Below are 27,954 nucleotides of genomic sequence, written 5' to 3' on the forward strand. Positions count from 1 at the left end.
GCCCGTGCTGTGGGTGTGTCTTACGCCGTCGGCTTTCATTCATAAATACTGTGGCTTTTAAATCAAAATTAAGCTGCTCGAGGAAGATTGCGTGCCATTGGTTTCTGCATAAATACTCCTGCATGGAGCACATGAATTACAATTAGGTGAGTCTCGTGTCATTCAGCCCGTGTGTTTCCGTGCAGCGCGGACATGGATGGATCAGCGAGATATTGTCACATAAAAAAAATGGAAATGCTTTGCTTTTTGTAACATTCTTACTTTATGTTTATGCAGAATGAGAGTTTGTATTACGTTAGCAGTTAATGGAGCGGTGTGGAACGGCAGGAGGGTACGGCCACGGAGATACAGTATGTCACGGACGTCAGCTGGCTGAGGACGAGGAGGTGCCGGCGACTTCATTCATTTCAAAAGCATATTTTAGAAAGATGAGTGCAGCTAATTAGCATCGCTTTTTATCATGTGTGCGACCCTCGGACATACAAATACGGCGCGCTATCTGTAGTTATTATCGTATCCATTCTAGTAGTGTCAGTGTGGTTACATTATCACCGAAAATCAATGCCATGATGGCATTAGGCTACTGTTACGAGCAATTCTTCGCGGGTTTTCAAGAGAGCATATTAATCTCAGATTGTCAGCCGCGTTCCTTCAGAGCAGTTTTGGTCCCATCCACCTTTAAAAAAAATAACTATACATATATATTGTATATATACATTTATACTGTATATCAAGCGGACGGCTTACAAATGGACCCCTCCAACATTTCTCATTGAAACGCGAGATGCGAGAGAGTTGTTAATTCCGGTGATTTTCCGTCCTAACCTGCTGTTTCACTAGAACATTATCGATGTTTTTACGGTGTCCGTTTGCGGGAAATAATAGATTATACACAAAACATGTAGACGCGGGACAAAAGCCGGCTAGCCTTTGATGTCTGCAACGTCATTAGGTCATTAGCGAATTAATCCAATAGCGGAGGGGTCCGAAGTGGCTCGAGACCGCGGCGCGAGCGATAAAAAAAAAAGGCGGACGCAGGAACGCGGAGAGCCGTTGGCGAATAGGACACGTCCCGTGTGCGCGTGCGCCGCACGCAGCGAAGCAGGTAACGCGGTAAAAAAGCCCCCAGCTGTGTAACGAGCGCAGAAGAGTGACAACGTGTGGCGGAAATCGCAAAACCTGGGCTTTCGTCTGACGCGCTGTTTTTTTTTTTTTTTTTGTCGCTGTATGATCGCAAGGAGATGCATTACTTGTTGTTTTAGTTCAGCATTTCCAAATTGCAGTTTGTTTTAAAAAGGCGATGTGTTCCATTGGGAAATGTCATGATGAAGTGCTTGCAGTGCACGCAGCTCCCCAAAGAGCCCTCCTCCTTCGCCTGCACATCACATGGATGATAAAAGAAGTGAAGGATACATTGTATGCGAGTCGTCTCTGTGAACAATGTCGGCAACCCGATGTACCGACGCCGCACGTGACGAAATGACGTCTGATGGACACCTCACACTTGAACTGCTCTCTAGCTATAATCGATAGGGTGGCATCCGTACTGTATATCTGTATGGATTGTATATATCATGGATACAACTGTGTCCACCTGGCTCGAGTGGAAGTGCTGCGCACGCAGTGTAGTGTGATTGCACACCAAACCGCCTTTTCTCTTCTATTTGAGCCCAGATAATAACGGTGTAATTATCTCTAATAAGATAAGGAGCAATAAACAAAATGGTAACAACAAACGAATGAAGCCACAAATAGTAGTTAATCTGAACGAATGCGTGTTTGCAACAGGGCAGTAAAAATGCAGTTCTTATCTCTTGCTCAAATAAATAAAAAAAAAAAAAAAAAAACAATATTAATCAGTGCTTGTCAGCTCAGGTAGTCATCTGTCATCAGTTCATCATCCATCCATAACAGGTGGAATGAATAACATGATGTTTATTTTGAAAATATCGGACATTTTCCCGCTGTCAGAATAACTTGTCAAAGACATTTTCTTGGTAAAAAATTCAGGCACTTCATTATGTAACCTATTTAGAGAAGTAATTCAGTTGTTCGCTTTAATTTGTGCTACACGAGTGTGCTGCGGTAAGATGTACCTGTACTTGTGTGTGAATGGGGGGGGGGCATTGGACAAGCATACTGGGGCGAATTTACTGGTCCCCATCAGCTAGGGTCAGAGGGGTCATGGGGTGGAGGTAGGATGTGATCAATCTTCTTTTTTTTTTTCCCCCCACAATACTTGTGCCTTAACTTAAGGGGGGCGCAGCGGGTTTGGCTTGTGCCTGCTTTCTGGTGGGTCTGGGATTCGAGTCCAGCTTGGGGTGCCTTCCGACGGATTGGCGTCCCGTCCGGGGTATGTCCCCTACCCCTTCAGGCTTGCGGCCTGTGTTGCCGGGTTAGGTGCGGGACAAGCTGCGTGTGCCTTTAGCATAAATAAACTGTATTAATTCCTGCATCTTCTGAAAACTTCGTAAATTAAATCTTTTGATTCTTTCTTTCATTTTTTTTTTTTAATTTTCACACCTTAAGCACTGCCATCATGCAAGCAATTATCCCTCTTCACAGCAGTGGCGTCACTAACGGTCCGGGGGGGGGGGAGGGTGCGGAGCGCACCGGGTGACACCATCAGAGGGGATGACACCAAAATATTTATGCAGTGTTTCAGCAGAAGTGTATTATTTTGTATAAAAATATCCCTGTAGTTATAAAAACAAAAACATTCTTCGTAATAAAGCCCCGCTTACACGAATCAATATACCAACAAGGATAAAACTCTGCGCTCATCTACTTTTCGAACCGTCTAATGCGCTCCGCTCAGAGCGCTCATTATTACCCAATTACAGTGACGCTTCGAATCACGTGGTTTCGTCCGCACGCGCAGCAAGCACGTGCGTCTGTTTCCGCCGTGGCCGACGTCTTTATTCCAGTAGCTGATTTTGTCACATTTTCTGGTGTTTTACCTACAGTATTGTGGTTGTAATTAGTATCTGTGAACCTGTATCTATAAAGTTAAAATTTGATGTAGTTCTTAAACGTTTTTACTTCGAATTCTGTTGTTTTCTTTCCGAATTTTCACTTTTAACCAAACCGTAAGAGTGTAAAATGGAAATATAGACTGTGCGAATGATAGTGTATTTTAATGTGTAATTTTAATTTTGCTAGCTATGTCTCTACTATTGCCATTACATTCAGTGGTGTAGGGGAATTACAATTTTACGAGCAACATTAGTAGAACAAGCATCACTAAGGATTCTGTATGGTCTGGGGAGGAGGCCCATGGCCCATGGCCCATGGGTTACCGCACTAGGTCCCACCAACCCTAGTGACGCCACTTCTTCACAGTTAAAGATTTTTAACCTCGTTTCAAAGGTCATCCTTGCGATGACATTCATTGGTACATTGATCACCTGACAACGTTTCTCTTCTCAGAGCAGCAGCCCATGGAGAACTTATACGTTTCTGCTAGAAGTTTATGGGAAAGCTGGCTGGTATTTTCTGACAGCTGTTTTGAACAATCGATAAAACACAACGTTCTGTATTTCGTGGACTCAGCAGGGAGATACCATGCTGAAAGAGTGTTCATTATGAATGACAAAAGAGTAAAAATACAGATTACCCACGTAAGACCTAGTGGCTGCTTATGAATACAGCATTACTGTGTAATCACAATACAGTTTGCACTATATGAAATCATAATGCTCAATAAGAAACGACACATTTTGTATTGTAAAGTAAGTTTTTGTCAAGCTCCTTTGTGTCCTTACATGTCCTGTCTGTACATTTGATTCACATGCAACACTGTGGGAAGGAGCCCCTATTAAATGAATATATCTACATGTATATCAGTTTGTAATTGTTATAAATCAGTTATTTGCTGCATGATTTTAAGCTGTGTGGTTACAGAGCCCCGCAGTATGTTAGACAGATCATGTTCTGACGATGTTTTTTCCGAAACAAGTTTTGCATGAGCTCACGATGCCAGTAGATCAAGAAATATGTACTGTGTGTATACACACACACACACACACACACGCACACATACACACAGCCTTGAGGTTTTATAGTGAAACTGTAGAATGCGATGGGCTTGTGCTGCTTGTGATGAGCTAAGCTTCTCTGCAGAGTCGAGGCGAGCCTTTATGCAAAAAGCATCAGAGCCATAAGGAGGCGAGCTGGGTGGGCCGGCGCAGCGCTGGCTGAGCTCTTTCTGCTGCTTTGCAGGGAGAGGCACACCAAACAGAGTGCGCAGCCTTCCAACGGGGTAAGAACGAGCATCTCGGGGAGGGTTCCGTGGGTTGCCGGCACACCGCTGAGGCTCGCAGCTAGAGCAAACCTGAAGGGGATGTCTTGTGTGGGAGGTGAGGGAAAAGGCTGTGCTGTTCGAGGCCATTATCGCCGTAAGGGAAGGCGAGACGCTGGGCACCAGCTGCTGGCGCCCTGGAAGTGCTCCCTGGCGACGGAGTTGCTGCTAAGGTTTGCGGAAGGGCCAAGAGTAGGCGTGGTTCAGTCGCAGGAGTCGGGCTTCACAGCCTGGGGCTGCCGGCTCCTTCCTCCGGTGCGTTTCAGATGGATGCTGAAGTCTCCGCTGCATGCTTGGGTTGCCCCAAATCGAGACCCTCCTCTTCCTCGGCTTCGTGTAATCTTTGGCGTCTCCTCCGATCACGGTGTTGCAGATTGGAATCTGAGTTACATGGAGATGTATCCTTCACTCCATCAGACCTTAGTAAATATTTTCTATGTAGCTAAAGGAGATGAAGCTCTGCAACACCGAAGCCGAGAGCCCAAATTTGAAGGCCTCAGTACAACTGCAGGATTTCTTTGCAAAGGTGATGTGGTGCGGAGGGGAGCGCTCAGCAGGGTGCTTGAACAGTGAATGGCTAACATCTGGCTTTCTTCCCTCTCAGGAATTGCTCACGCTCGCCTGGACCATGAGCTATGAGTCTACCGTATGGAAAAACCTAACGGAGAACACCACCGTAAGTAAACCACCTGCTTTGCCCTGGGCAGTGTGTTTAAAATTATTCTGACCAACACGCCTTTTGCTTCGGCTAATTAGATCCACGCTGCATTTCCCAATAAAATTACCTTGTGATGAGGAAATGGGAAAATCCGATGGCATCGGTGTCATGGGCTCCGTCGGTGGTTCTGGGGAAGACTCCCGTTGATTTCATTCTGGCCCATCTTGTGTAGGTAGGACCACGGCTTATGGTAGAGATAAACAGCTCAAATAGCTTCAGATGGCGTTACTCTTTTCTGTCATAGTTTGTTGCATGTTGGAAGTTCATGCGGAGTGTCAACAGCCGGTGTTATTTTGGTTGGTACACAGGGGCGGAACGGTTAGAGCCGCGGGAAGGCCCTCTGTTTGGACACTTTGCCGATGTATCTTGCAGAGATGGCGGGCAAATGTGTCCCCTCCTCCTGTGGTGGGCATCTGTCACAGCTCAGCATATTTAAACTCTTACCTTGTTTCCATTAGGCAGACTCATAAACTTGGAAGTTGCACCCAAGTCCATTTGCTGTGATGGGAAACGTCGCTCATCTTTCCTTACCTCCTTTTGCTGAAAAATTCGGGAAATGCAGGTACACACACCATTCTGCGATGAAAATGTTACTGGGGTCACTTTCATTTGACTGGCTGTCAGTTATAGCTGTCAAATGGGGAAATCGAACTTGGAGATCGGAACAGAGGGGGGGCATACACCGGACGGGACGCCAGTCCATCGCAAGGCATCCCAAGCAGGACTCGAACCGCAGACACACCAGAGAGCAGAACCCGGCCAGACCTGCCGCTCCACCGTGGGACACTACCCTCTCAGGACAAAAAATTAACAAAATTTTTTTTCTTCTGAATTTTTGTAGTTTATGAACACTTCTCTGAATTGTAAAATACTACGTTTATTATATAACAAGACTGCAATAAGGAAGGCATTATCAGTATTGTATTGTAGCATGCATTAATCTGGACTCCTTTTTTAGATACCCCCCCCATATCTACGTTGTGTTTTGAGCATCCATCATGTGTACGAAACGCCTATCTGTGTCTCTGTGCAATTACTCTTGAGGAGAAACTCAAGATAACTGCCCAGCATAAAGGCTGCAAGCCCCTAATGGCCATTGCATGTGTGTTAGGCGATGATGTTCGGTAGGTTAGGTGTATTAAATGCATTTTCGACTTGCGTTATTTTCAGCTTACGGTGGGTTTCGCGGAACGTAACCCCTTCGTAAATCGGGGATCGTCTCTAATCATCATGTGCAAACATGTCTAAACACGCCGGAGAAGCATACTTGAATGATGGCACCGAAAATGCACAAGCTGAGGTAACTGACAGGAAGGAAAGAATTTATGAACGTTAGGGCTGCTACAAAGATCTGTAAAGAATTGCCAGTCATGGGAAGATCAACACATGGTTTTGCTTTTTTGTTTGTAGATTATATCTGGTTGATCACTACTCTTCATAACTTGAAAAGTTCTCTTCTGTTCTTCTATCAGTTGGCTGCAATCCATGTCACATAGTCCAGAGCAGAGGAGCAGGTAATTTTAGAAATATTTGTGTTTCAACATGGAGCCTGGCATGGAGCATGTGAGGGCGGTCTAGTCAAATTTAAGCTTATGTTATTACACTGTGTGTGTGTGTGTGTGTGTGTGTGTGTGTGTGTGTGTGTGTGTGTGGGTGGACCAGAAGAGGCCAATGCACCACTAAATAGTTCCAGTCTGGTCCAACATTTTTCATACTTACTGTAGCTTTAATAAATTGCCCCAAAGACATGGATTTAGAGGCATATTTAATATAGTTTTCTTAAACTAATTTAGTCTTAGACTTCCCATTGTTACCTTGATTTAGTATCCGTTTTTACATAAGTTATCTTTCTGAGTCCTGTTCGAGCTCGTGCTACCTATCGATCAGGTCCGTACGTTCTTCGGGGTCAGAACATACTGTACACAAGCTCTTTGTGTTTCGAGTGTTTATGTTTTTTAAAATGTCACGATAGATTTTCAGTATATTTATTTCTTTAAAATTGTATTTGCTTCACTTGTGTTTTTTCACAAATTTCACACACTCCTAAATAGAACAAGATTGCGGGATCACGTTAATGCGTCTCAGTTTGCTGCTTTCACAGCTTATATCTGGTGTTCCTAAGTGTTACTGATCAGCAGAAAGAGGATAAATGTTTTTCATATTTCCGTGATGCACAGCATTGAATTCGAGTTTGCGTAGACAAAGTATTTATTTACAGTATTTTTTCGTTTTAATGTAGCTCTAATAGTAAATTGATTAATTTCAGCAGTTGATGTTACTAGAAGTATTAGAAATCTTACAACGTTTTTTTTATTCATTATAGCTATATTCAAGACTTTTGTAGATCCTCACCTGTGAATTAATTAAGGGACGTCTATGTTAGCCGATTCGCTCGTACTGTAGTAGTAAAAGTGACTTTGGATTTACCACGAAATCAAGTCATGAGCAGACTTCCGGTCCCAGTTGCATTCATAAATGGAGCCACTTGAGATGCTTTAGGTTGGACATGCCGTATCTACGCTTTCTGCCACATACTGCACGCTCTAGAAGTGAGGTTCAGCGGTTTCTTCATGGTATGATCATATTAAACTGCACGGGTAGCAGATCAGCAGGACTGGGATTCTTAATGTTATGAGGTGTTTCACTTACTGTATGTCGAGTCTCTTAAGTCTATTAAGGTTTAATATTTCGTTTTATTTTTCATGTTCATGAGGGGTAGCAGGGAGAGTAGCGTTTCGAGTTGCTGCCTTGCACTCACAGGATCCAGAGTCAAATCCCACCTCCTGCTGTGACACCCTTGAACAAATTACATACCACAAGTCACCTAACTGTACAAATGAGTAAATTGTTGTAGGTTTTAGAGAAAAGCATCAGTTAAATGTGAATGTAGTGTAAATGTAAGCGAGCCAGTCTTCAGTAAAACAAGCCCAATGACTGTTGCCCACAGTCACAACCCGATGCCAGGCAACCCCGATCACGAATCTCTTTACCCAAGTGTACTGTCATGGCTGGTTCCGGAAGGAAGTGGCGGACCCAAGTGTAGAGTGGAATTAGTGCTTTATTCGGGGCAAACCGAGAGACTTGGTCTCAAGACAGGCAAAAGATCTTCGAGGCGCAAACGTCGTCAAAGGGGCAATCCGAGAGGCAAGGTCGGTACGAAGGCAAGAGGTCAACGATCGGAAGTAGGCAACGAAGACGAAGGAGTAGGGTACGGGACTGGGAAAAGGACAAAGGGATCAGGTAGGAGTGGAACGGTAGTAAGGAGGTCGCAACCAACAAGGCTGAACAAGGTTCCGCCTCAGCTCCTCCTCCGACGGTGCCTTTTGTGCGTCCGTCTGTGCCGCGCCCCAGGTGTTCCGCGTTGGCTTGTCGGCGTGGGCGTGACATGTACAATCCAGCCAACACAAGACCATTAGAAAGCCTGGAACTCCTGTCAGTCAGTGCTGGGGTCAGATCGCAGTTCTTGGCATCCCAACCGACCACTCATCTTTCACACGCCTACCGTAGGTACAGGTCATTCTGAGTACCGCAGTACGTCAGCTTAATATTGTAAGTGGGGGGAGAAAAAAAGGTAAATCATATTCTTCAGGACAAAAATTAGTCAAAATGAGGCCATTTAACAAAAAAAGCTTTTATTTGGACTATTTATTCGAAAGTGTCATTCAGTGCTAAACTAGAGTAAGACTACGCTTCCTGGACAGAGTTCAGTATAAAGGCTCCATTCGAAAGGCACCGGGACAGTTTGGATCGAGCATTTTCTCAGTCATGCAAACTGCTGAGAGACGAGGCCAAGAAAGAATCCGCTCTTCAATGCCGTGAAAACGGTGTCGTTTTAACATTGCGCCATTTATTGGATTTTTAATGCGTTTCACTTCAATTTCTCGTGATAATCCAAAAAAAAAATCATGCACCGTAGCCCGAAATGCGGCTCGGAAAATTGATTCCTCGAGTTTGTGTGTCGATGTAAGACAGTGAAAAATAAAATCAGGATTCTCCGCTGTATTGATTATTTTTCTCTCCATCACTTAAATGCTTCTCCGGGAAATGTGTGAGGTTCCTTCGAGACTCTCGGTTCCCATACGCTCCTCCATAGCACTGCGTGAGCCGCTTTGTGTAACATACGGTAAGTGCTGTCCTTCCTTTTCGGGCAGTTTATTAAAAAGCGAAGGTCCTGCCTTTGAGGACCCTTGGTGGCGCTGGATGGCCGCCTGGACAGCCAAGTCCAGCATGCAGCTGAACCCGATTAAACCGCAGCGAAAAGCCGAAAAGGGAAACGCGACGAAGAAAAGACCCGTGTGTCGCATTCTCCTCTTCCTAATTGCAGAGATTGATGAACAGCGCTTGTCGTTCGTGACTTCACAAGTATTTCCGCGGCAGTAAACTGAAGCCGCAGCGCTTCCCCCTGAGTGAAACCTGCTGCTCTTTCTCCTGCGCCAGCGACCTGGGCCCATTAAAGTAATGAGGGAATTTTGTTTATGGTTCTCAGAATGCGTAAACAAAAATGAGGTGGAAATGTGACATGTTAAGCACTGGAGTTGCCATTTTCAAGGATAAATGCATGTGAATGTCATGGCATAATTCAAGAGCACAGTTTTTTTTTTTTTTTCTGAATATGAAAGTCATTAAAATAATAAAAACACGCACAAAAGAAGCACAGTCTATGACGGCACACACACTGATTTCGAGTAGCCAAAGACACAGCCACATCCATTGATCAGAAGGGACGCAGTGTAAATTATTAGGTTTGTCAGTGTGCGACCGCATCTAATATAGAGTTTGCCAAGTATCTCAGGCCCGTTCGTGACTACAACCTGAAATAAAATGCAAATACCGCGGTATGCATGTGCTCGTCCACATTTTTGCTGGACTATGTACATTTCTGCAATAAAATGCCATCTGGGTGGTAGCGCAAGGATGTGTTTATGTAGACTGTAGGATGCTGAGTGTGTATGATGGAGCATCTACGATTCTCTTATAGATGAGCTGTTAAAATGATTCGATACTGTTTATGAGCTGTTACGGGATGGGGGGGTGCACTTTGGGAGTCTGCAATCGCTGGCAGTAACATTAACCTCAAGATGGCCTCCATCCCCCTTTCCCGTTTCTAATTTTAGGCTCAAGTGGCCTCGTTTTCGCTCAGATGGCCCTAAATGTTGGATTTCCAGTTTATTTCTCTTAATTCGACAGCATGTATATCGTGTGTAAAAAAAAAAAAAAAAAAAAAAAGTATCTACATTTTGCTGATTCTATTACTCTTGGCAGTAATAACAATACAATAAAAATTAATTTCCATCAGCATGTAATGATACACCTGTGTCGTACAGTATGTATACAGTTTGGAATAACACATTTGACTGTGATGTTTATGAAAAAACAACAACTGACATGCCAGCGCAAGGATTTGGCCGGCATCAGTTTACGAGCAGCTAACATTACGGTAAATGTGCCCAACGGCCGGCCTCGCGAGAGAAATCAAAGGGCCCTTGAACTGTTGCGGCTGAACTCGGCTGACGGCAACAGAACGGGGCGCCATTTAATGTGTTTTAATGCGTTTCGCTTGTTCGATGGCCTTGTCCGTGGCCTGATGCTGAACTCGGAGCCTCTTTTGCAGCGCCGCTACGTTTGCGTTCTGTCCGTTTTAATGAAGCCTCCCTCTTTTGTGCTCCGCAGACCATTCCCCGGGAGCCCGGCAGACAGGATGGCTATGTGCTCCTGCTGCTCCTCTTGTCCATCTTTATTGGAGGACTCCTGCTCCTGCTCTCTGTGCTGCTGATAGTCTGCCGCCGCCGCCGCCGCCGTCGCTGCTGTGATGGCGGTCGATGCTACTCCAGGTTGGACCGAGGCTCCCGAAACGTTCCCGGTTTCACAACGTCGCCAGGAGAGCGTAGAAACAGAGCCGCCTTTTTAAACATCTCGTATATCTATGCGCGGTCAGCAGGTCGCGTGTTGACCGGAGCTGCTGCCTTGTACTCTAAGAGAACCCAGGTGTGAATCCTCCCTCCTGCTGGAGTACCCTTCGCCTTACAGTAGTATCGCTCCGGTAAAAAATACCCGGCCGTACGAATGGGTAAATCAATGCAGGTAGCTTCAACATCGCAAGTCGCTTGGGAGAAAAATGTGAATAAATTAATTAAAATGTACGCGCACACCCTTTAAATGTACTGTAATCATAGGTGATAATCGTAGGACTGCAACCACAGGTAAAATAAAGGTCATACATGACAGGTTTTACTGGGGTGATCACTAGCTCAGTGTATAAGGATATGGACAGGACAGTTTGAGGGTTCGAGGTCCAGGAGGGCCGCTGCTCTTTTTTTTTTTTCTTTTTTTTTAACCCTTTTGTATCCTTTACCAACATACTTAACCTAAAGTGCTCCAGCAAATATCCAGCTGACGAAACAGATAATACTGTAAGCAGCTTTGGACGAAAGCGTTGGCGTAGCAACGGGATAATACAAAAGAAAGAAAAAAAACGGTGATCGGTCATGCGAAAATGCCCTCAGGACGAGGCACGCACACACACACACACACACACACACACACACACACACACACGGATGCATGACTCTTATCAAGCAAGCTCTCAGGCAGAGAAAACACGGTGGGTTGTTGAGCCGCTCTGTTTGTGTGCCCTCGCAGCAGCCTGGATAGGAAGGAAAGAGGGTGCTCTCGGAGCAAATGAGGAGCCTAATGAAATTTGGTCGCAGCCATCATGGGTGATTAATGTCCTGTCCTGCAAAGGAATGAGCCCTGGCTGCGCCCGGCAAAAACACACACCCCGGGGCAGAGAGGGGTGTGGGACCCTGTGCCCTAAAAGCCATTCGTGTCATTCGGTTGTTGAGAACATATAAGGTGGGAGCCACGGTGGTGCTACTCCGAGGAAAAGCTTGGGAATTACGAGTGAGTGTGACATCGGGTTCACTTCCCAAAATGAGGGCTGGCCAACTGACGGGATGGGATTTGCCTCCCGGAATTAAGAGGGCACCTTTAATCTGTGCGAGCGGCAATACATGAAACCCTGTAGGACGGAAGAGTTCCGGCACATTCGGCGTGCGTTTTTTTTTTTTATTTTTTTTATAACAGTGTTTTCTGCATGTCTACTCTACTTTCTGCAAGTGTGTTTGCGCAAAGGCTTGAGGAAACGGACTTTACAGGGAAATGCGCGCTCTTTCTGTCCATCTCTCGTCCAGGCAGGATCCCTAAAGGTGGAGCTTGCGAGAACATATAATATATAAGAATAAGTTGAGGATACTATAGAACAGGCAGCTGGTAGTGTAGTGGTTACAGCTGCTGCCTTTGGACGCAAAGGTTACAGGTTTGAATATCTCCTCTAGCTGTAGGGGCCATGAGCAAAGTACTTACCCTGAATCACCCAGCTGTATAAAGGGGTAAATAATTGTAAGTAGAGCAACATTGTGAGTTGCTTTGGAGAAAGACATCAATTAAATGGAAAAGGGGGACTTTTGTTGGTAAGGAGCCACTGGTGGTGCAGTGGTTAAAGCTGCTGCCTTTAGACCCAAAGGTTGTAGGTTTAAATCCCACCTCCTGCTATAGAACCCTTAAGCAAGGTGTTTACCTTAAATGGCTCTGGTAAGATTACCCAGCTGTATAAATGCGTAAATAGATATAAATTGTTCCGGGGAAATGCATCAGCTCAATGTAATGCGCCGAGAGGGAGGTAAATGTAGCATTTTACTCACTATTCGCACTATTCTGACTGTTTGATCATACTTTTATTGTAAAACCTTTCACCTTGGAAACATCAAAATGACACACGGGAACTTCCCACCGAATCTTTCTTCGTCCGTGAAAGGGACTGACTGCTTCCGTAGGCTGTTTAGTCACTCGCCTCTCTTTTGTGTCCTGTTCTGCGGCCAGCGATGACCCTGAGAAGACCGACGCCACTTACGCGGAGGAGCCACAGCCAGCGCAGGGTAAGACCGCGCGCACCTCCTTGTGTGGAGGGAATGGATCCCGTAACCAAAGTGCGTCCCTGGAGGACACAAGGACGTCGCCTCAGGGCAGGAGAGCCGAACTGAGTCCTGCGATCAGAAGGACGTGAGAAAGACGGAACTGCCGCGCTACATCCGAGCTGATTTCCGCTCTCAGACAATCGAATAAATATTTGCGCCAATTTAATTGAGTCGTGTTGGTTTGACAAATACGATTTGGGCTGTGTTTTTAAATGGTGCTTATAAGAAACACAACCGAGAAACCATCACGAGATCTGGGCTATTTTGTCCTAATGGCATCGTGATTAGCGCAAGAAATTATGCGGGACACTGCTTTGCTGAACACCGATGGATGGCAGTGAGAAATCAGCCCAAAAAGTTGGTGGCTTGCAGAGAAAAACCAGCCAGATGTCCAGCAGTGAAAAAATCAGATCCGTTGCTGGTGGCCCTACAGTACACTCAGAGGAGGGCTCCTGGAGCTGGGGACCATACCTTCCTTCCCACAAGTTGGGACAGGCCGCCGGAGGATGTGCCACACCTGACGTTTAAGGAAGACAAAGAGGCACCCGTTTAAATTCGCATGAGGTGCCGGGACGTAGAGAGCAGGTGCAGCAGAGGGCGTGAGCCTCGCCGTTTAATACCTTCAATTGGAGCGAATGTTCTGCTTGCGTGACTTCACGCAGAGTAGGTGTTCCTGCTTAGATCCCTCCGATTTATCCCGATTATTCGTCGGCCGAGCGAGAAGAAGCTGCACGGATGGGTCGGTACGCGGGTAAATATTAAGCGAGTGTCTGACCCCCTGACAGAAAGCCGTCTCCCCGCAGAGATCACCATCAGGGTGGATGAGTCGGACTGTCTGTCCACCTCCAGCTGCCACGATGTGGAGACGGAGCGCTTCCTGTCCACCGGCACCACCGGCCGGCGCGTCTCCTTCAACGAGGCGGCGCTCTTCGACCACGGCCGGAAGACGCAGGAGAGAGGTCGCAGGTCAGGTGTACTTTCCCCTCCGCGGATCGCCGCTGCTCTGCAGATGGCATCGGCTCAGATTCCAAACGTTTGCCGGCAGAATGAGATCTCTTCCTCAAATTATCACTGAATGAATTATCACTGAATAGAAACAGGTATACACCTTTAGTGTGAGAAATAATGATGAAATATATGTGCAGTATCTATGTATTATGTATGTATGTATGTGTATGATGAGTATTTTTGGGTAAAGTGTTTTTTGAATGTCATCGCCTCATGACAAAGTACTTATTGGAATTTCTGGATGGACCTCCAATAATGATGGGTGGATCTTTGTTTGCGTCGACGTGTCTTTTGTATTTGCTTAATAAATGCCGCACCGGGGCTTTTACGCTGCTCTTCGTTCCTTTGCTTTACGCTCTTGGATTCTTCTGTTTTACCGCAGGTACACGCTTACTGAAGGAGACTTCCATCATCTGAAAAATGCCCGACTGACACATCTCCACCTCCCGCCTTCCGCCCTGAAGATAGTCACCATCCACGAGTGCGAGTCATCTGAAAACAACATCGCCATGGCGACATGCCCCACCTCAAAGTCCAGCCTTTCCATCTTCCAGGTAATAGCCGGAGTTCAATGCTATTAGTAGCAGTGATTTTTGTACAACACGGGGTTGGTGGCAGTTATATTAATATTTACTTGTGATCTGACTGCTGTGCAGCTGTAAACATATATTGTATGAATAACTTAAAAACTGCTTTTACTGATAATGTTTCTGTGGATCAGCACGTTCTTAGGAGCGAACGTTTGATCGGTTTAGCGCTTCCGGGTGTTCGGTAAATTCGTTTCGATTCGGACCCTTGCCTGAGAGCACTGATTTCTGCTGTGGTGATATAGAGCAAAGCCAATATAGCTGCAATCTTTTCGTTTTATAAATGCTGGACTGATTTGCATACTTGTGTACGGTTTCCAAACAGCTCTGTTTGTGCAGTCTTTCTGATACAATGACACTACCTCTGTGTGTGTGTGTTTGTGTTTGTTCCCCTCTAGACCCCGGTCTGTGCCCTCCCCCAGACTGCTTTAACCACCCTGAGCATCAGCCCGAGCTCCCCCCTCCCCGGAGATGCACTCAACTCTTTTGTGGATACGAGTTTCTGCCAAAAGCCCCCCTCCCCAGGTCCAGAGTCCCCCTTCTCCAGCACGGTGAGTCACAACAGGGGGGTCATGAATACATAATGCCTGGGTGGGAATGATTAGTCCCATGGAAGTGATATGTTCTTTATAAGTATGACTATGCGTACAATCCATTCTGTTAGCGTAACTTTTTTCTTCAAAATGACGTAGATATCGGAGAGCAACAGCAACAGAAGGAGAGATCTGGATGCAGACGGGTGATTCTTGAGTACAGTCAATCTGTCATGTACCACCATTTGAACCCGTGTCCATTTCACGAGTACTTGCATATAGGATTTTTTAAGAATGATCGAACAGATTACTAATACATACGCATTTATGGATCACGCGTGACGTTGGCGGAGAAGTGAGTTCAGAAGAGGTGACTTTAGAGACCCCTCTTAAATATCGACAAGAGATTCAGCAGTTCCGAGTGAGAGAGGGAGCTCGTTCCGCCACGTCTGAGCCAGAACTGAAAACCTTTAGCTTACGAATTAACGCCAGGAATGCTGTACTCTGGGGAGCGAAAAGTTAATATTGGCCAAGATGATTTTTTTTTTTTTTTTACCAGAAGACCTTGGTGAAGGAAAATAATGAATTCAGCTCAGCCACACCGCACCCCTAAGAGCTCACTTCCTGTGTGACGGTTGGGGTGTGCGCCGAAGGCCCTCGCAAGGCAGAAGCATTCGCATCCTCACGGAGACCTGTGTTTCTCTCTCTCCCTCTACCTCGCTTAGAGCGAGGCTGTGGAAGCCAGATCCGGGAGCGGCAGCGGTTCAGGGAGTTCGGCTGATGGTGCGTCAGCCTCGGGAGCCCCGCCTGTGCCAGGCTCTGCCCAGCGCCCCATGCAGCAGTTACTCACCAAGCTGCGGCGTCATGCAAGCCTGGAGGGGGCCAGCCCTTATTTCAAGATCAAAAAATGGAAGCTAGACAGCAGCCAGCGGGCATCCAGCCTGGACACCCGAGGTGAGGACACTGCAGCGGCACCTGTTACTCAAACAAACATCTTCCATGTTTTCCGCTCTTCTTCTCAGACTCGGGACCGTGTTGACATTGCATTCCACACACAGGTAAGCGGCGTATTTCGGTGCCACCATAATGGTTTGAAAGAAGTTTACTGACGCTTAGGAAAAATCGTCAAATGGGACGATGATGTCAGTAGCAAAGTCCAAGGTAAGCCGTTGTACCCTACATTCTGATTCGTTTCGCTCGGACTGAAATAACCCCATTATGCCATTTGATATCTAAACGTTTTGGTATCAGCGACCTGCTAGGTGGGGCTGCTTGACGTTGACAGGGGTCTGGTCACTCGTGGAGCTTCAGATCATTCTATTTGCGATGGTGTCAGTCATCTCTCCTGGAGTCTTCGTTAGGCTTCTTAGTCTGAACCTTCTTCCATTTGTATCCTCACTAGTAGCTGATCAGCGGTGTTCATTCCAAATCTGTTACTGCTGCGTTATGGGCAAGTTCTACTTGTACCTGGCAGGTGAAGGCAGCCTAACTCAGAAATTTATGATGGTATTCGCGAACAGTGGGTCCAGAGTTGGCCCGTGCCCTCGGGCAGACGGGAAGCCGGTTTCGGTGACGATGGGGAAAACGTCCAAGTGTGTCTGTGTGTGAGCCGGGATTTCGTTGATAATTTTATACTGTGTTGCAGAGACTTATAGATAAGAGTTCCCATAAGCACGGTTAAAGGTTTGTTTTGCCGGTTTTATTCATCTTTAAAGATGATTATTACCAGTCGTCCCCATTAAACTGTAACCGTAGACTTTTTTGCACATATTAATAAAACACGGTAGTAGTACACTAGAGGGATATGGGTGAAATATATGTTGTGTTGAAACAACATGCATTAAAGCAGAGAAGAGTGGAGCAGCTCCTGGGTTTAAGGTTTGAATGAAGCTCTGTGTTTGCAAGTTCTCCTTGTGTTCACTTGGGTTTCGCTTGGGAACTCGGGTTCAACCGGTGCTCACGTTTCTTCCTACGGTCCAAACACACGGATTTCGGGTGGATCGGTAACTCCGAGCGTCCTGTAAGCGTATCTGCGGTTGCCCTGCCATGGGCTCGTATCCTGCCCGGCATGTACCGTGTGGATGCCCTATGCGCTACGCTTCCAGGATAGGCTGCAGACCACCGTGACCCAGCGCTGGAAAAGCAGTTATTGATAATGAGCGAATGGATCACGATAGCAGTTGACTCCGAAAATGTTCCGAAGCTGTATTTATTATACCTGGTGGCTCATAGCCGTTACTGATGCTGGGCTGGCACCATGTAAAATAAACTTTCAGTTGCTTTACTGTTGATGCTGCCGCTAAAAAAGGATTTTCTGGAAGGGTGGTGATGTCTGACAACTCACTCACATGACTTTGTGAAATGTTGCCAGGCAAAACATTTTGTCTAATTAAATTGCAAAACATGCAGCACTTGTCCCAGATTGGCTGCCATTGGATTATTAGTTTAGTTAGAGCGACAGTGGGAGTAAATCAAATATAAAGAAACTGGTTGTGCCTCGTACTGTTCATCCCTTAAGGGGCTGTAACTGCACGGTGTTAAGTCAAAAATCACTGTAACTATTGAGCCAAATAGCCCTGATAATGTTCCCTGTATGTCGTTATGCAGAAATTTTGAACGTGAGAGGAGCAAAGAAAAAGAGGAGGGAGCCGCTAATGGCTTAATGAGAAGTCTTCTTCACGCAAGCCGAGCAAAAAAAGATTTGAAGAAATACATTAGAAAAACAGGAGGGATCTCGGGGAAAGGAACGTCGAGTTTCCGGTTTCAGTTCAGGTCATTAGCAAGCCCGCACTTAGCATTTCACCATTTAACTGCAAATGCATTCTCGAGAAAATAAAAGTGTTAACAAGCAAAGTGCAGCTTTGTCATGCACCGTGGCGAGACGTCGAGCGAAAATAGCACCGTCTGGGAGAAAATATAAAAGCGCAAATACATTCACCGTCTGGAAGGAAAAAACAAAACGAGCGCCGAGACCAAAAAGGCTATTAAAGAGTAATGGCTATTATTAAGCTCAAAGCTGCATTTTCTGCCTCGTAAATAAAAGACGGCGAGCACGTCGGTGTTAATCGGCGTCTGAACATCGGTGTTCCAGCGTGTGCTTTGTGGCCCACTGCACCGAATTCGACGCTGGAACGCGTTGGTGACATAACGAGAACTCGGTGCCATCCGTGACCGTTTTACCTCCTGATACGTGCAAGTTCATTGTGCCGGAGGACCAAGGCGTTATTATGGGAGATATAGAATTGAGTTGGTGTTCGCAGTGAAGCCTTAGTGACTATGCCAGTAGCCCGCGTGTTTCTGCACATCGCTTGGAGTTGATTTTGTGTTACGACTGCAGAAGAGTAAAGAGATGAGTTAAAACCTTTGCCTGAATTACTGTACATATGCAGAATTTTTTAAACTCCATTTTATGGAATTGCTGGTCTGTACGATAGGACAAACTTAACAGAATTTTTAAAAAAAATAACCAGTATCTCAGAAACCGAGTCAATAATTAATAGACTAAATTGAATATAGCAAATTGTAGCCGTGCACTAACATCTCCGTTAGTTTTTTTTAAATGTGTTCTTAATGAATTGGGTGTTAAATGAAACGGGTCATTAGTACGAGTTTTTAATATAGTACATGTACAGTATGTTATATAAATAGAGATGTGTACTGTAATAGGTTATTTTAAGGTGAAATATGCATATACTTATGTCACATGGGATACCCCAAGAGGCGAGATGAAGGACAGACACTAAAGGTGGGAAACAAACACACACGATGACTGAAACCACTTGTCTTAAGCGGGGTCGCGGCGAACCAGAGCCTAATCCGGCAACACGGGCCGGAAGGCTGGAGGGGGAGGGGACGCACCCAGGACGGGACGCCAGTCCATCACAAGGCACCTCAAGCAGGACTCGAACCCCAGACCCACCAGAGAGCGGGCCGCGGCCAAACCTGCTGTGCCCCCACACCAGGAAACAAACGGCGTTCTTTTATTTCTTTCATTTATTTTTTCATTTTCAAGGTGCCGGGTGGGAAGGGGGTTGATGACGGGTTGCGTAGTCCACGGGTGATTTTGTCCTTAATTCGAGCCCTGTGTCTGCCAGGGTTCTGCGCTTGCTCCTGCTCTGGAGCTCGAAAAGAGAGTACAAGATACAGCACTAGGTAGACTAGTTATACCTTTAATATTAGAAAATAAACAGTGTTATGGATAACAACTGTAAAATTCCAAAAAAAAAGTGTTTTGATTTTTTTTTTATATAATTGAAAAAGGTAAATGAACTACAATAAAAGAATACGACAGGGAAACGGGACAACAGGAGTACCTTCAGTACTGTAGACGTCAGCACTAAGAGTGGTATTAGAGTATAAATATAGCTGCACACTTAGATACATTGAAAAATCTGAGCAGGTAAACAGCGTAATATAGCATTTTCTGTTGATCATATGCTCAAATTCACAGTCAAGGCTTGTTTTAAAGTCAGATGCAAATTCGGAATAATTTTGCCCGATTTCCACTCCAGTCGCCTCCATTTTCAGGCTGCTTTTTAGACGCTGGTATAGCATACTGTAAAAAACAGAGTTTATGTGGGAACAATTTTGTCCCAGAGACGACCCGTGGAGATGTGTGCTCTACTGCCAGGGCTCGTACTCCGCACAGATGGTCCTGGGATGCAGGGTTCAGCCTTTCAGCACCACCCTCGGCCCGATGCCGGTTCAGCCCATCCCCCACCCTTTGGATCGGTACACACAGGGCCGCACAAGGAAACGCCTGCTCAGAAGGCCTCTGGAATGTCTAGTGTGACATCCGATAAAACTCCGACGTCAAAATCATAACGGCATTTTCATCTGAAATCATGAATCTTTTGTAAGCCATCTACCGCGTGCTACAGTAATGTAGGGACCACAATCACATTATGGTAGGACAGTCACCCTATAGTCATATTTGTCACGTGACATTTTGGGTTACTTCTGTAATACTTGCAGAGGTGGGTATTAGCAAGTTACATTTACTCCATTGCTTGCGCTTAAGTAATTTTATGGAAAAGTTGCACCTTTGGGAGAAGTTTTTGGCAACGGTACTTTTTAGTTTTACTTAACTAAGTGTTTTTCTAAGGAAAAAAGCACTGTTACTCTATTTCATTTCTGTCACCCTCTTCTTGTTATTTCAATTTTTCATCATTTCATGTTTTAAATTTCATTCTTCACAGCTAATCGAATCACATTTACCACGAACTGGTAGGAATATGTTCTGATCGTACATTTCATTGGTCATTGTTGGCTCTCCCAACAGTTCTCTTTTGTGTTGATAGCCATGCTCTAGTTAGTGCGAAAATCTATGGCCACAAATTCAGTTTATGAAAAAACTGTTGTGTATTAATATGTTATTTTGCTGATGTCATTATCCAGAGTGACTTACAACAGTTCACTCATTTGTACAGCAGGGCAATTCCACTATATTGGTTAGTGATAGCTCCTGGGCTGTGAATTCAAACCTGGCACAATGTGTAGAGTTTGTATCCTTCTCTCGCATTTACTTCCTCCCCTAGTCCAAAGGCATACATTTCAGGTAAATTGCCCTTGGGATATGTACATGTAACAAGTGTGTGAGATTGTTCTGCAATGGACTGGTGTCCTCTTCAGAGTGTACTCTGCCTTAGACCAGATTTTTGGGTTAGGCTCCAGATCCTTGCAACTCTGCACATGTGGTTATTGATAACAGATGGATGGTATTGATACTGAAGTAATTTGGGGTATGGGCAATGTGGCGGGAGCAGGATTAGAAGTTGTTGTAGGCCATCACGCTGTTGACTATTGTCACGCGGAACCGGGGACGTGGGGGCGGCTGGACCCAAGTGCAGGCAAGGGATCAGGCAAGGGATCGGGCAAGTTCTCATTGTTGGGGATGGGCGAAGAGTCGGTCGATCAGCGGTCGGAGCGAGAATGAGGATCCAAGGATGTGGTCGGGGACGAAGCGAAGGGACGAATGCCGGGAAACTGAGACAGGAAGCAAGGGACTAGGAAGAACTAGACAGCGCAGGAGGGACGGTTGTCTCAGCGAGATTCCGCGATTGTACAGGAGCTGAGGAAGGTCTTTTAAAAGTGAGCGCTCAGTCAGGTGCTTGATTGGTGTCGAGTGCTGTCGATTGTGGTGCGGGAGTGGACATGACAACTATCCCGTGGCTATGGAATATCGCATATCGTGTGTAATCCACATGTATGAGCAATGTGCTAATACCATAAAGGGTTGGAATTTCTCTGCGCAATGCGACCAATCACAGTTTAGTGTTGAAAACTTTGACGACAGAGGTGAGTTTTGGCTTGCCTCGATTGACATCCTAGTTCATTCCCGGATACGGGAAGCGAAGTCTAAGGAAAAGTTAGTGAGATAAAATAATTTTAATAATTAATTGTTTCTAGATAGTTTTTGTCTAAATTGTTCTTGACCTGAGTTATTAATTTAGTCACTCCTATTTTATTCATGTCGACATATGCGCTGTGCCAACAGACATGGCAATGTCCATTTCGCGAACACATGAACTAAGGAAGAGCAGGCATCCTAGTGTTTAGAGCCTCCAACTTGCACCTGAGGGACCATGTTCGAATCCCTGTTCCTGCTGTGGTACCCTTCAGCCGGGTACTTACTACCCTAAATTGCTTGGGTAAAATTTACCTCGCAGTATAAATGGCAATCCCTGCATCGCTGGGCATAAGGCAAGGGTGAGAACATTCCGGAAGGTATCCTCACATGCACACAAAACAGCCAGTCTAGAATGTCCAATTCACCTGCACTCTATGTCTTTGGATTGTGTGAGGAAATAGGAGTGCCCAGAGGAAACCCACACAGACACAGGGAGATCATGGAAACTCTACAAAAACTGACCTGAATTCAAACCTCCACCCAAAGATCTCAGGTGTTCTAAGGCAGTAGTACTAAATACACGCTGCGCCACCAATGGCTGACTCAGCTGGCTGAAATATTATTTACTGATATATTTTTCCAACAGTTAAAATGGTCTATCAATGCCATTAACATTGCCATCAGGTGAGAACATTAAAGAGTGTAAGCTGAATAAAAGTAATTCGAAGCATGAGCGGTTTTATACCTAGATTTTTGTATGAGCACTTTTATTTGGATTTTGAAAAAAATGAAATTAGCAGAGGGGGTGCGGTGGCGCAGTGGGTTGGACCGCAGTCCTGCTCTCCGGTGGGTCTGGGGTTCAAGTCCCACTTGGGGGTGCCTTGTGGCGGACTGGCGTCCCGTCCTGGGTGTGTCCCCTTCCCCCTCCAGCCTTACGCCCTGTGTTGCCGGGTAGGCTCCGGTTCCCCGTGACCCTGTAAGGGACGAGCGGTTCTGAAAATGTGTGTGTGTGTGTGTGTGAAATTAGCAGTACTTCTCCGTGAGTGTTGTTTTTGATTCGACCCACCTCTCGTTTTAATGCCATTGGTCTGAACTGGATTCACAGAAGGTGATGTGACCTGTGTCCCCCTCAGGGTCGCCCAAGAGAAGGCAGTTCCAGCGGCAGAGGGCTGCCAGTGAGAGCATGGACCAGGAGGAGCACGAGAGCCACCACATCAACATCATCCAGTACATCGCCAGCAGGCACGACGCTGCATACTGCCACAGTTTCCCCACCCCCAGCTTCCTGTCTCCCCCTTCCACCCCACCACCCTCCCTCGGCAGGTATCTTTAATTCCTTCGCCACTCATCCACCTCGCTGCATCTCCACAGCCATCACCAGTGCTGACCCTCATGACGACCCATTCCATTGGCTGCTCGCTGCAGTGCAGTAGCTGGGGGGGGGTGGGGGTGGGGGTGTTCCACAGCTCTTTTATTGCAGCTTTCTACATTTTCACTTGGACAAAGCCACCTAGTAAAACGTGGAGGGCCTCTTTCTGGGGCAGAGCTTTACCTGGCGGGAGCTGGCCAGCCGGTCATCCTCATCATTTGGATTGTTCGTTGTTGTGGAGTCAAATGTGTTCACGACTGTATTTACTTATTTCTCGTCGAATCGGAGAAATGTGAGAGACGGGAGCAGCCGTCACGCTCGGCGTCTCAGCCAGGGAAAGTACGGAGTCTGGGTTGTTGTACAGCACAGACTGGGACTCGGCATGCAGTCATCTGCGACGGCAAGTTCTGGAGCGAGTTGCGCACCTGCTCGGGGAACTGTACTGCTATTCCCGGCGGCATCGCTCGCTTTTTGAAAAGCCGCCATCGCCTGTCAGGAGTGCGAACCGGAGAAGAGCTCGCTTTCTGATTCTTGGCGTGTGGAACAAGGCGTGAGGACTGCCAAGTCTAAAAAAGGAGGGAAACGAAGATGACTAAGGCTGAGGCAAAAACTGAGGAAAGATCCCATTTAAAAATATTTTCACCTTGCATTTTTAGCTCATAGACGTCATTCATGTTACTTAAAAGGCAGGAACCTAACGACGGCAGTAGTAGTAAGAATTCTAAACGGAGGCTAACTGCTTCCCGAGGTCATATAGGTTAAGGCTGGAATAGTGAGATGCACGGCGAGCTGTACTGACCGCAGGCGTCGGCATTCCAGGTCAAAAGTGTGAGTAATAGTTGTACGGGATGAGCTGGACTGAAGAGTTAAAGCAAAGGAGCCCAACAGGGTGGTATGTCTCGGGGAATGGGTGCGGATGACCAGGGAAGACGTGGCTCGTTTCCACATCAAACCCGATAGCTGGAAGCCTCGTGGGGAAAAAGAAAGAAAGCAAAAAAACCTGTTTTCCAGAAATTGTAGCGAAACTTTTGACTGGCGCTACGGAGTGAAAGAGAAAAGGGGAAACGACCAACCCACGGTGACATTCGAGATCCTTCGGATGAATTCGCAATGCAAGTTCAGACTGGTTCAGATTCCGCCGTTCATTGGATTCGAGGACATTTTTAATTCGGGTGCATCGAAACATTGTTGCGAGCGAACTCAGAAGAGTAAATGTACCGGAGTATAGCGTGCGTGCGAAATCATTTCGAAACTGCTTCATTCGAAGCAGCTGAGACCACGTGACAATCCGGCCACGTGCTCTCGGCAGCATTCATGCCACACCTGTGCGTCCTGGCGTCCTCGCGTGAGAAGGACGTGTTGCTTCACGAAAAGGATAGGATTCCTGCACTAACTCTCCTTTGCTTGGTCCGTTTGCTGCAGGTTAGAGGTGGAGGTGGTGGTGGAACCCAGCTGCAGCGGAGGGAGAGGGATGATTTCCACCTCCCCGGAGCCTCCGGAGGAGGTGGCGGAGCCAGGAGCGAGCTGCCCCCAGGAGAGCCTGGAGCACCACACCCTGTACCGTGACATCTGGACCTTGCGGGCCTCCCTGGAGCAGTACGCTTCCTCCGACCAGAGCAGTAACAACGACAAGGACTCTGTGCGGAGCGACGCGGACAGCGTGTGCTCGCTGGGGGGCGGGGCTGACAGAAGGGGGCTGCCGAGCTACCCCTCGCAAGACATTGGGGACGAACCGGAAGCGGAAGCAGATTTCAGCGGTGAGGAGTGGCGGAGCAAAGGGGGCAAGCAGGACAGCGTGGAATCGGAGCGGGGCAGCGATGGGGAGTCGGGGAACCGCAGGCTGCTGCAGATGGACAGCGGCTACGCCTCCATCGAGGCCCCCTGCAGGGCCCCAGAGGAGCTGCGGCTGTTCGGCAGCACCGACAGCCCCAAGGACAAGACGGCATCAGAGAAGAGGCGCTTCTTCACCAGCGCGGGACGCAAGGGTACCGTGTGCGAGAGCCTCGAGGCCAGCCTCTTTGAGGAAGAGCTGGAGGACGAGGCCGTGGGTGGCGCAGACGTAGAGAGCCCGCTGCGGTGGTTGCCGTACGGCCAGATGTTCATACCCCGCGAGCAACCGCCCCACCTCCGCCGGAGGGACTACAGTATAGACGAAAAGACCGACGCGCTCTTCCACGAGTTCCTCAGGCACGACCCCCAGTTCGACCAGCAGGAGTCGCCGCTGCGCTCCAAGCACCGCTCCCGCGTGCACCTGCGCAAGCAGTGGCAACGCTCGAAGCAGTACAGCGACCCCGGCGTGCGCTTCCCATCAGCGCTCGAGCGGCAGCGTACCCCCCTCCGCCGGGGCGACAGCGTCAACTACCCGCTGGACACGGGCTACCACGGCACGCTGCCGCGCATCGTCAGCGCCCCCGACGAGGAGGTGAGCGAGGGGGCGTCCGGCTCGGCCGAGACCCCTCAGCCGGAAGCGGCTGGCCCGGAGATGGAGGAGGACAGGCGAAAGGTGAGCCCCAGCAGCAGCAGCAGCAGTCGGACGATCAAGGAAGAAGAGGGGCGCTCGTCCTGCTCCCCACCCCCGACCTCCGACGGGGCGCCGGAGCAGCCCGAGCTCCCCGAGGACTGCAGGCCGGTCGGGCAGCCCCCCGAGCCGCCCGAGGAGCGTTTGGCCCCCGCGTCGCCTGGCTACGGCCCGCAGACCATCACAGAAGAGCTGACGGACAAGCTTGCTTTCAACCTGGAAGAGAGACTGTACAGCAGCCTTCGCAAGGTCAAGGACAGCCCCGAGTGCGTGGCGGTCGTCGCTCACGCCTCCCCCGACCACAGCCCAGTGTAGCACGACTCCAGTCACCCTCCCCTCCTTGAGAAAATCTTTTTTTTTCCCCGAACATTTTTCTTTTCCGCCAGCCATTCAATCGTGTCTTCATCCACAGCTAGACGGGTTGGTTGAGAAGAATCCAGTAACTTACGCTATAAGCACGGTACCTGTGTAGAGCCTAACGTTATTGTCCAACTTGCTCCACCCTGTGTTTCTTTTACTACCGTTTGCCTTGTTTTCCAGAGCGGTAAGTGATGACTTAAGAAAGGTACAGTAGGCGCCCTCTGCACTAATAACTCCACTGTGAAATTGGGTGCTATTCCACCTGCTCGTACCACTGCTGTGGGGACAAGCACACCGACGACCACGTTGACCGCAGGGGTCCTTCGGATGAGCATTCAGCATTATTTTCTAGGCGATGTTTACAACTTCGTTGGCTAAGTGTTCTTGGTAACACTTTAATTTAGAGTTTATGCTTAACATACGAGCCGCTGACAAAGGGCTTATTGGTAATAATAATAAACTATCAGTTACATGGTTACTTTACAGTGTTGGGTGACGGTGTTATACAGTATTATAACTGTTATACAGTATTGATGTGATATTTTGAAAGCGGTTAAAGCACATGTGTAAGTACTGCTAGTTACTGATGCTTTTTTAGGGTAAACAGGTTTGTGGCTAAGGTGATGTGAAACCTTGATTGAATGAGTCGAGTACTCGTAATTCCAGAAACATTTTAGGACATACTTCCATAAGCGGTTTATTTGGAGGTGATTAATCAAAAGTTAAGTCTTGTTCCCCAGTTTTAAAGCGCTTAACACACACACACACAGGTCAGAGAGGATTGTTTTAGTGCAGAGCATGCCCAAGCATTTCAAATACATTTTTTTCTGTGATGATACACATTTTTCATACTGTTGCCATACTGTAATTTTTTTGTGATTCACTGCATGAACGCTGTGGTCCCTACATCACCTCTGCAATTTTTTTTTTTTTCCTTTGAAAATTCCATTCGCACATCAGTTTCTGCACTTGTACCCATATGAAATGTTAAAAAGATATTTTGCACGCAAGGAACAAATATGGAAACCGCAGTGAGCGTGAAAAGCGTATTTAGTTACGAAAAATGCATTAGGTGTCAGTAGTCACTCATGAAGATTTATGTCGTTTTCTCGTCGGTGAAGTTTTGCTCATCTCCAGCGAAACAGCCCACTGCACACATTCTGTTATTTACTATTATTTATTCACTTACCCTAAGTGCACATGTTCACACGGGATCTCACTTTAAATGTAGTGAAATGCATTTGATTGTACCACTGTGCTATTTTGAGCCCCCTTTTAATATTTGCAAGTTGTGGCTCACTTGAGTGATGTGCGCGAGTGTCAGAATGTTGCCACTCCCATTACATTTGACAACCTGCTTTCTCCGAGCTCATCATCGCCGTTAAGATGCTTAGAGTATTTGCTCTGAGAATGGGGGAAGTGGTCCGTGACACCTGACCAAAAAAACCCCTGGAGATACGAGAGCGTCGTCTCGGACCGGCTTTCCACCGGTTAGCCAAAACCCTGTATTATTAACTTATTATTAACCGTAACACTTCGCCGTCAATGTCAGCCAGTCACTTTTTGGCAGCGGCTGACCGCCTGCGTGTTCGTGGACGGTGTCTCCGAAAGCCGCATCTGGCTCCATGACTATGGCGTAAATTGCTCAGCTTAAGCTCTTTAATAGTGCCTTAAATGTTTTCGCTAAAAAGTGTCGCCGAAATCCTTATGATCCTTATTACATTTAAGACTGGCAATTTATCCTCTGAAACAGATGACCGCATGCAGCACTTAGCTAAGGGCTTAATAACATGGAGACGTTGAAGGCATTTTGAAGAGTAAAGTCTGAACGGTTTTCGATTTTAAAGATTTGTTGTATAACCAGCTTTCTCGGGTTAGGGTTTTACAATTAACTTCTAAGGTGATGAAATTTATGATGATATGCTTCACGGGCAGCACAGTGGCATGGCGAGTAGCAGTACTGTCTCACAAGACCTGGGTGGTGTGACAGGATGTGGGTTTGATCCACGTTCAGTCTGCGTGGGTTTCCGCCAAGTGCTCTGGTTTCCTCCCGCAGTCCAAAGACATGTTCAGGTTCCACCATAGTGTGTGAGTGAGAGAGTGAGTGTGTGTGTTCCACTGATGTATGGATGAGTGAATTAGTGTAAGTAGTGTAAGTCACCACGGTGAATAAGGTGTGTGGGCTCATAACACTACATAGAGTTTGTTGGCAGTCGCTTTGGAGAAAAGCGTCTGCTAA

The 27,954-nt window shown here is 47.0% G+C and overlaps 2 protein-coding genes across 5 annotated transcripts in view; one reads left to right on the forward strand and one right to left on the reverse strand.

The window, feature by feature from the left end:
• On the forward strand, nucleotides 1-27,731 carry cbarpb (CACN subunit beta associated regulatory protein b). Of its 4 annotated transcripts, none has more exons than XM_029255173.1 (10): nucleotides 1-146; nucleotides 4,905-4,976; nucleotides 10,689-10,849; nucleotides 12,897-12,952; nucleotides 13,795-13,957; nucleotides 14,382-14,553; nucleotides 14,985-15,137; nucleotides 15,845-16,073; nucleotides 22,602-22,791; nucleotides 24,260-27,731. In XM_029255173.1, the coding sequence occupies exons 2-10, from the start codon at nucleotides 4,929-4,931 to the stop codon at nucleotides 25,668-25,670; spliced, it is 2,583 nt and encodes an 860-aa protein (XP_029111006.1). In that variant the 5' UTR covers nucleotides 1-146; nucleotides 4,905-4,928; the 3' UTR covers nucleotides 25,671-27,731. The 4 variants fall into 4 exon arrangements, with proteins under 4 accessions (XP_029111006.1, XP_029111007.1, XP_029111008.1 ...); XM_029255174.1 differs by lacking the exon at nucleotides 1-146 and adding an exon at nucleotides 3,922-4,261; XM_029255175.1 differs by lacking the exon at nucleotides 1-146 and adding an exon at nucleotides 4,521-4,555.
• The window catches only part of LOC108919871 (serine/threonine-protein kinase STK11-like), a 47,781-nt gene continuing 42,744 nt past the window's right edge, over nucleotides 22,918-27,954 (reverse strand). The window contains exon 12 of the mRNA XM_029255180.1: nucleotides 22,918-23,805. The gene's annotated coding sequence lies outside the window, so the exon portion shown is untranslated. The remainder of the gene's footprint in view (nucleotides 23,806-27,954) is intronic.

This window comes from Scleropages formosus, chromosome 9 (genome assembly GCF_900964775.1).
Source record: "Scleropages formosus chromosome 9, fSclFor1.1, whole genome shotgun sequence".
NCBI classification, from domain to species: Eukaryota; Metazoa; Chordata; class Actinopteri; order Osteoglossiformes; family Osteoglossidae; genus Scleropages; species Scleropages formosus.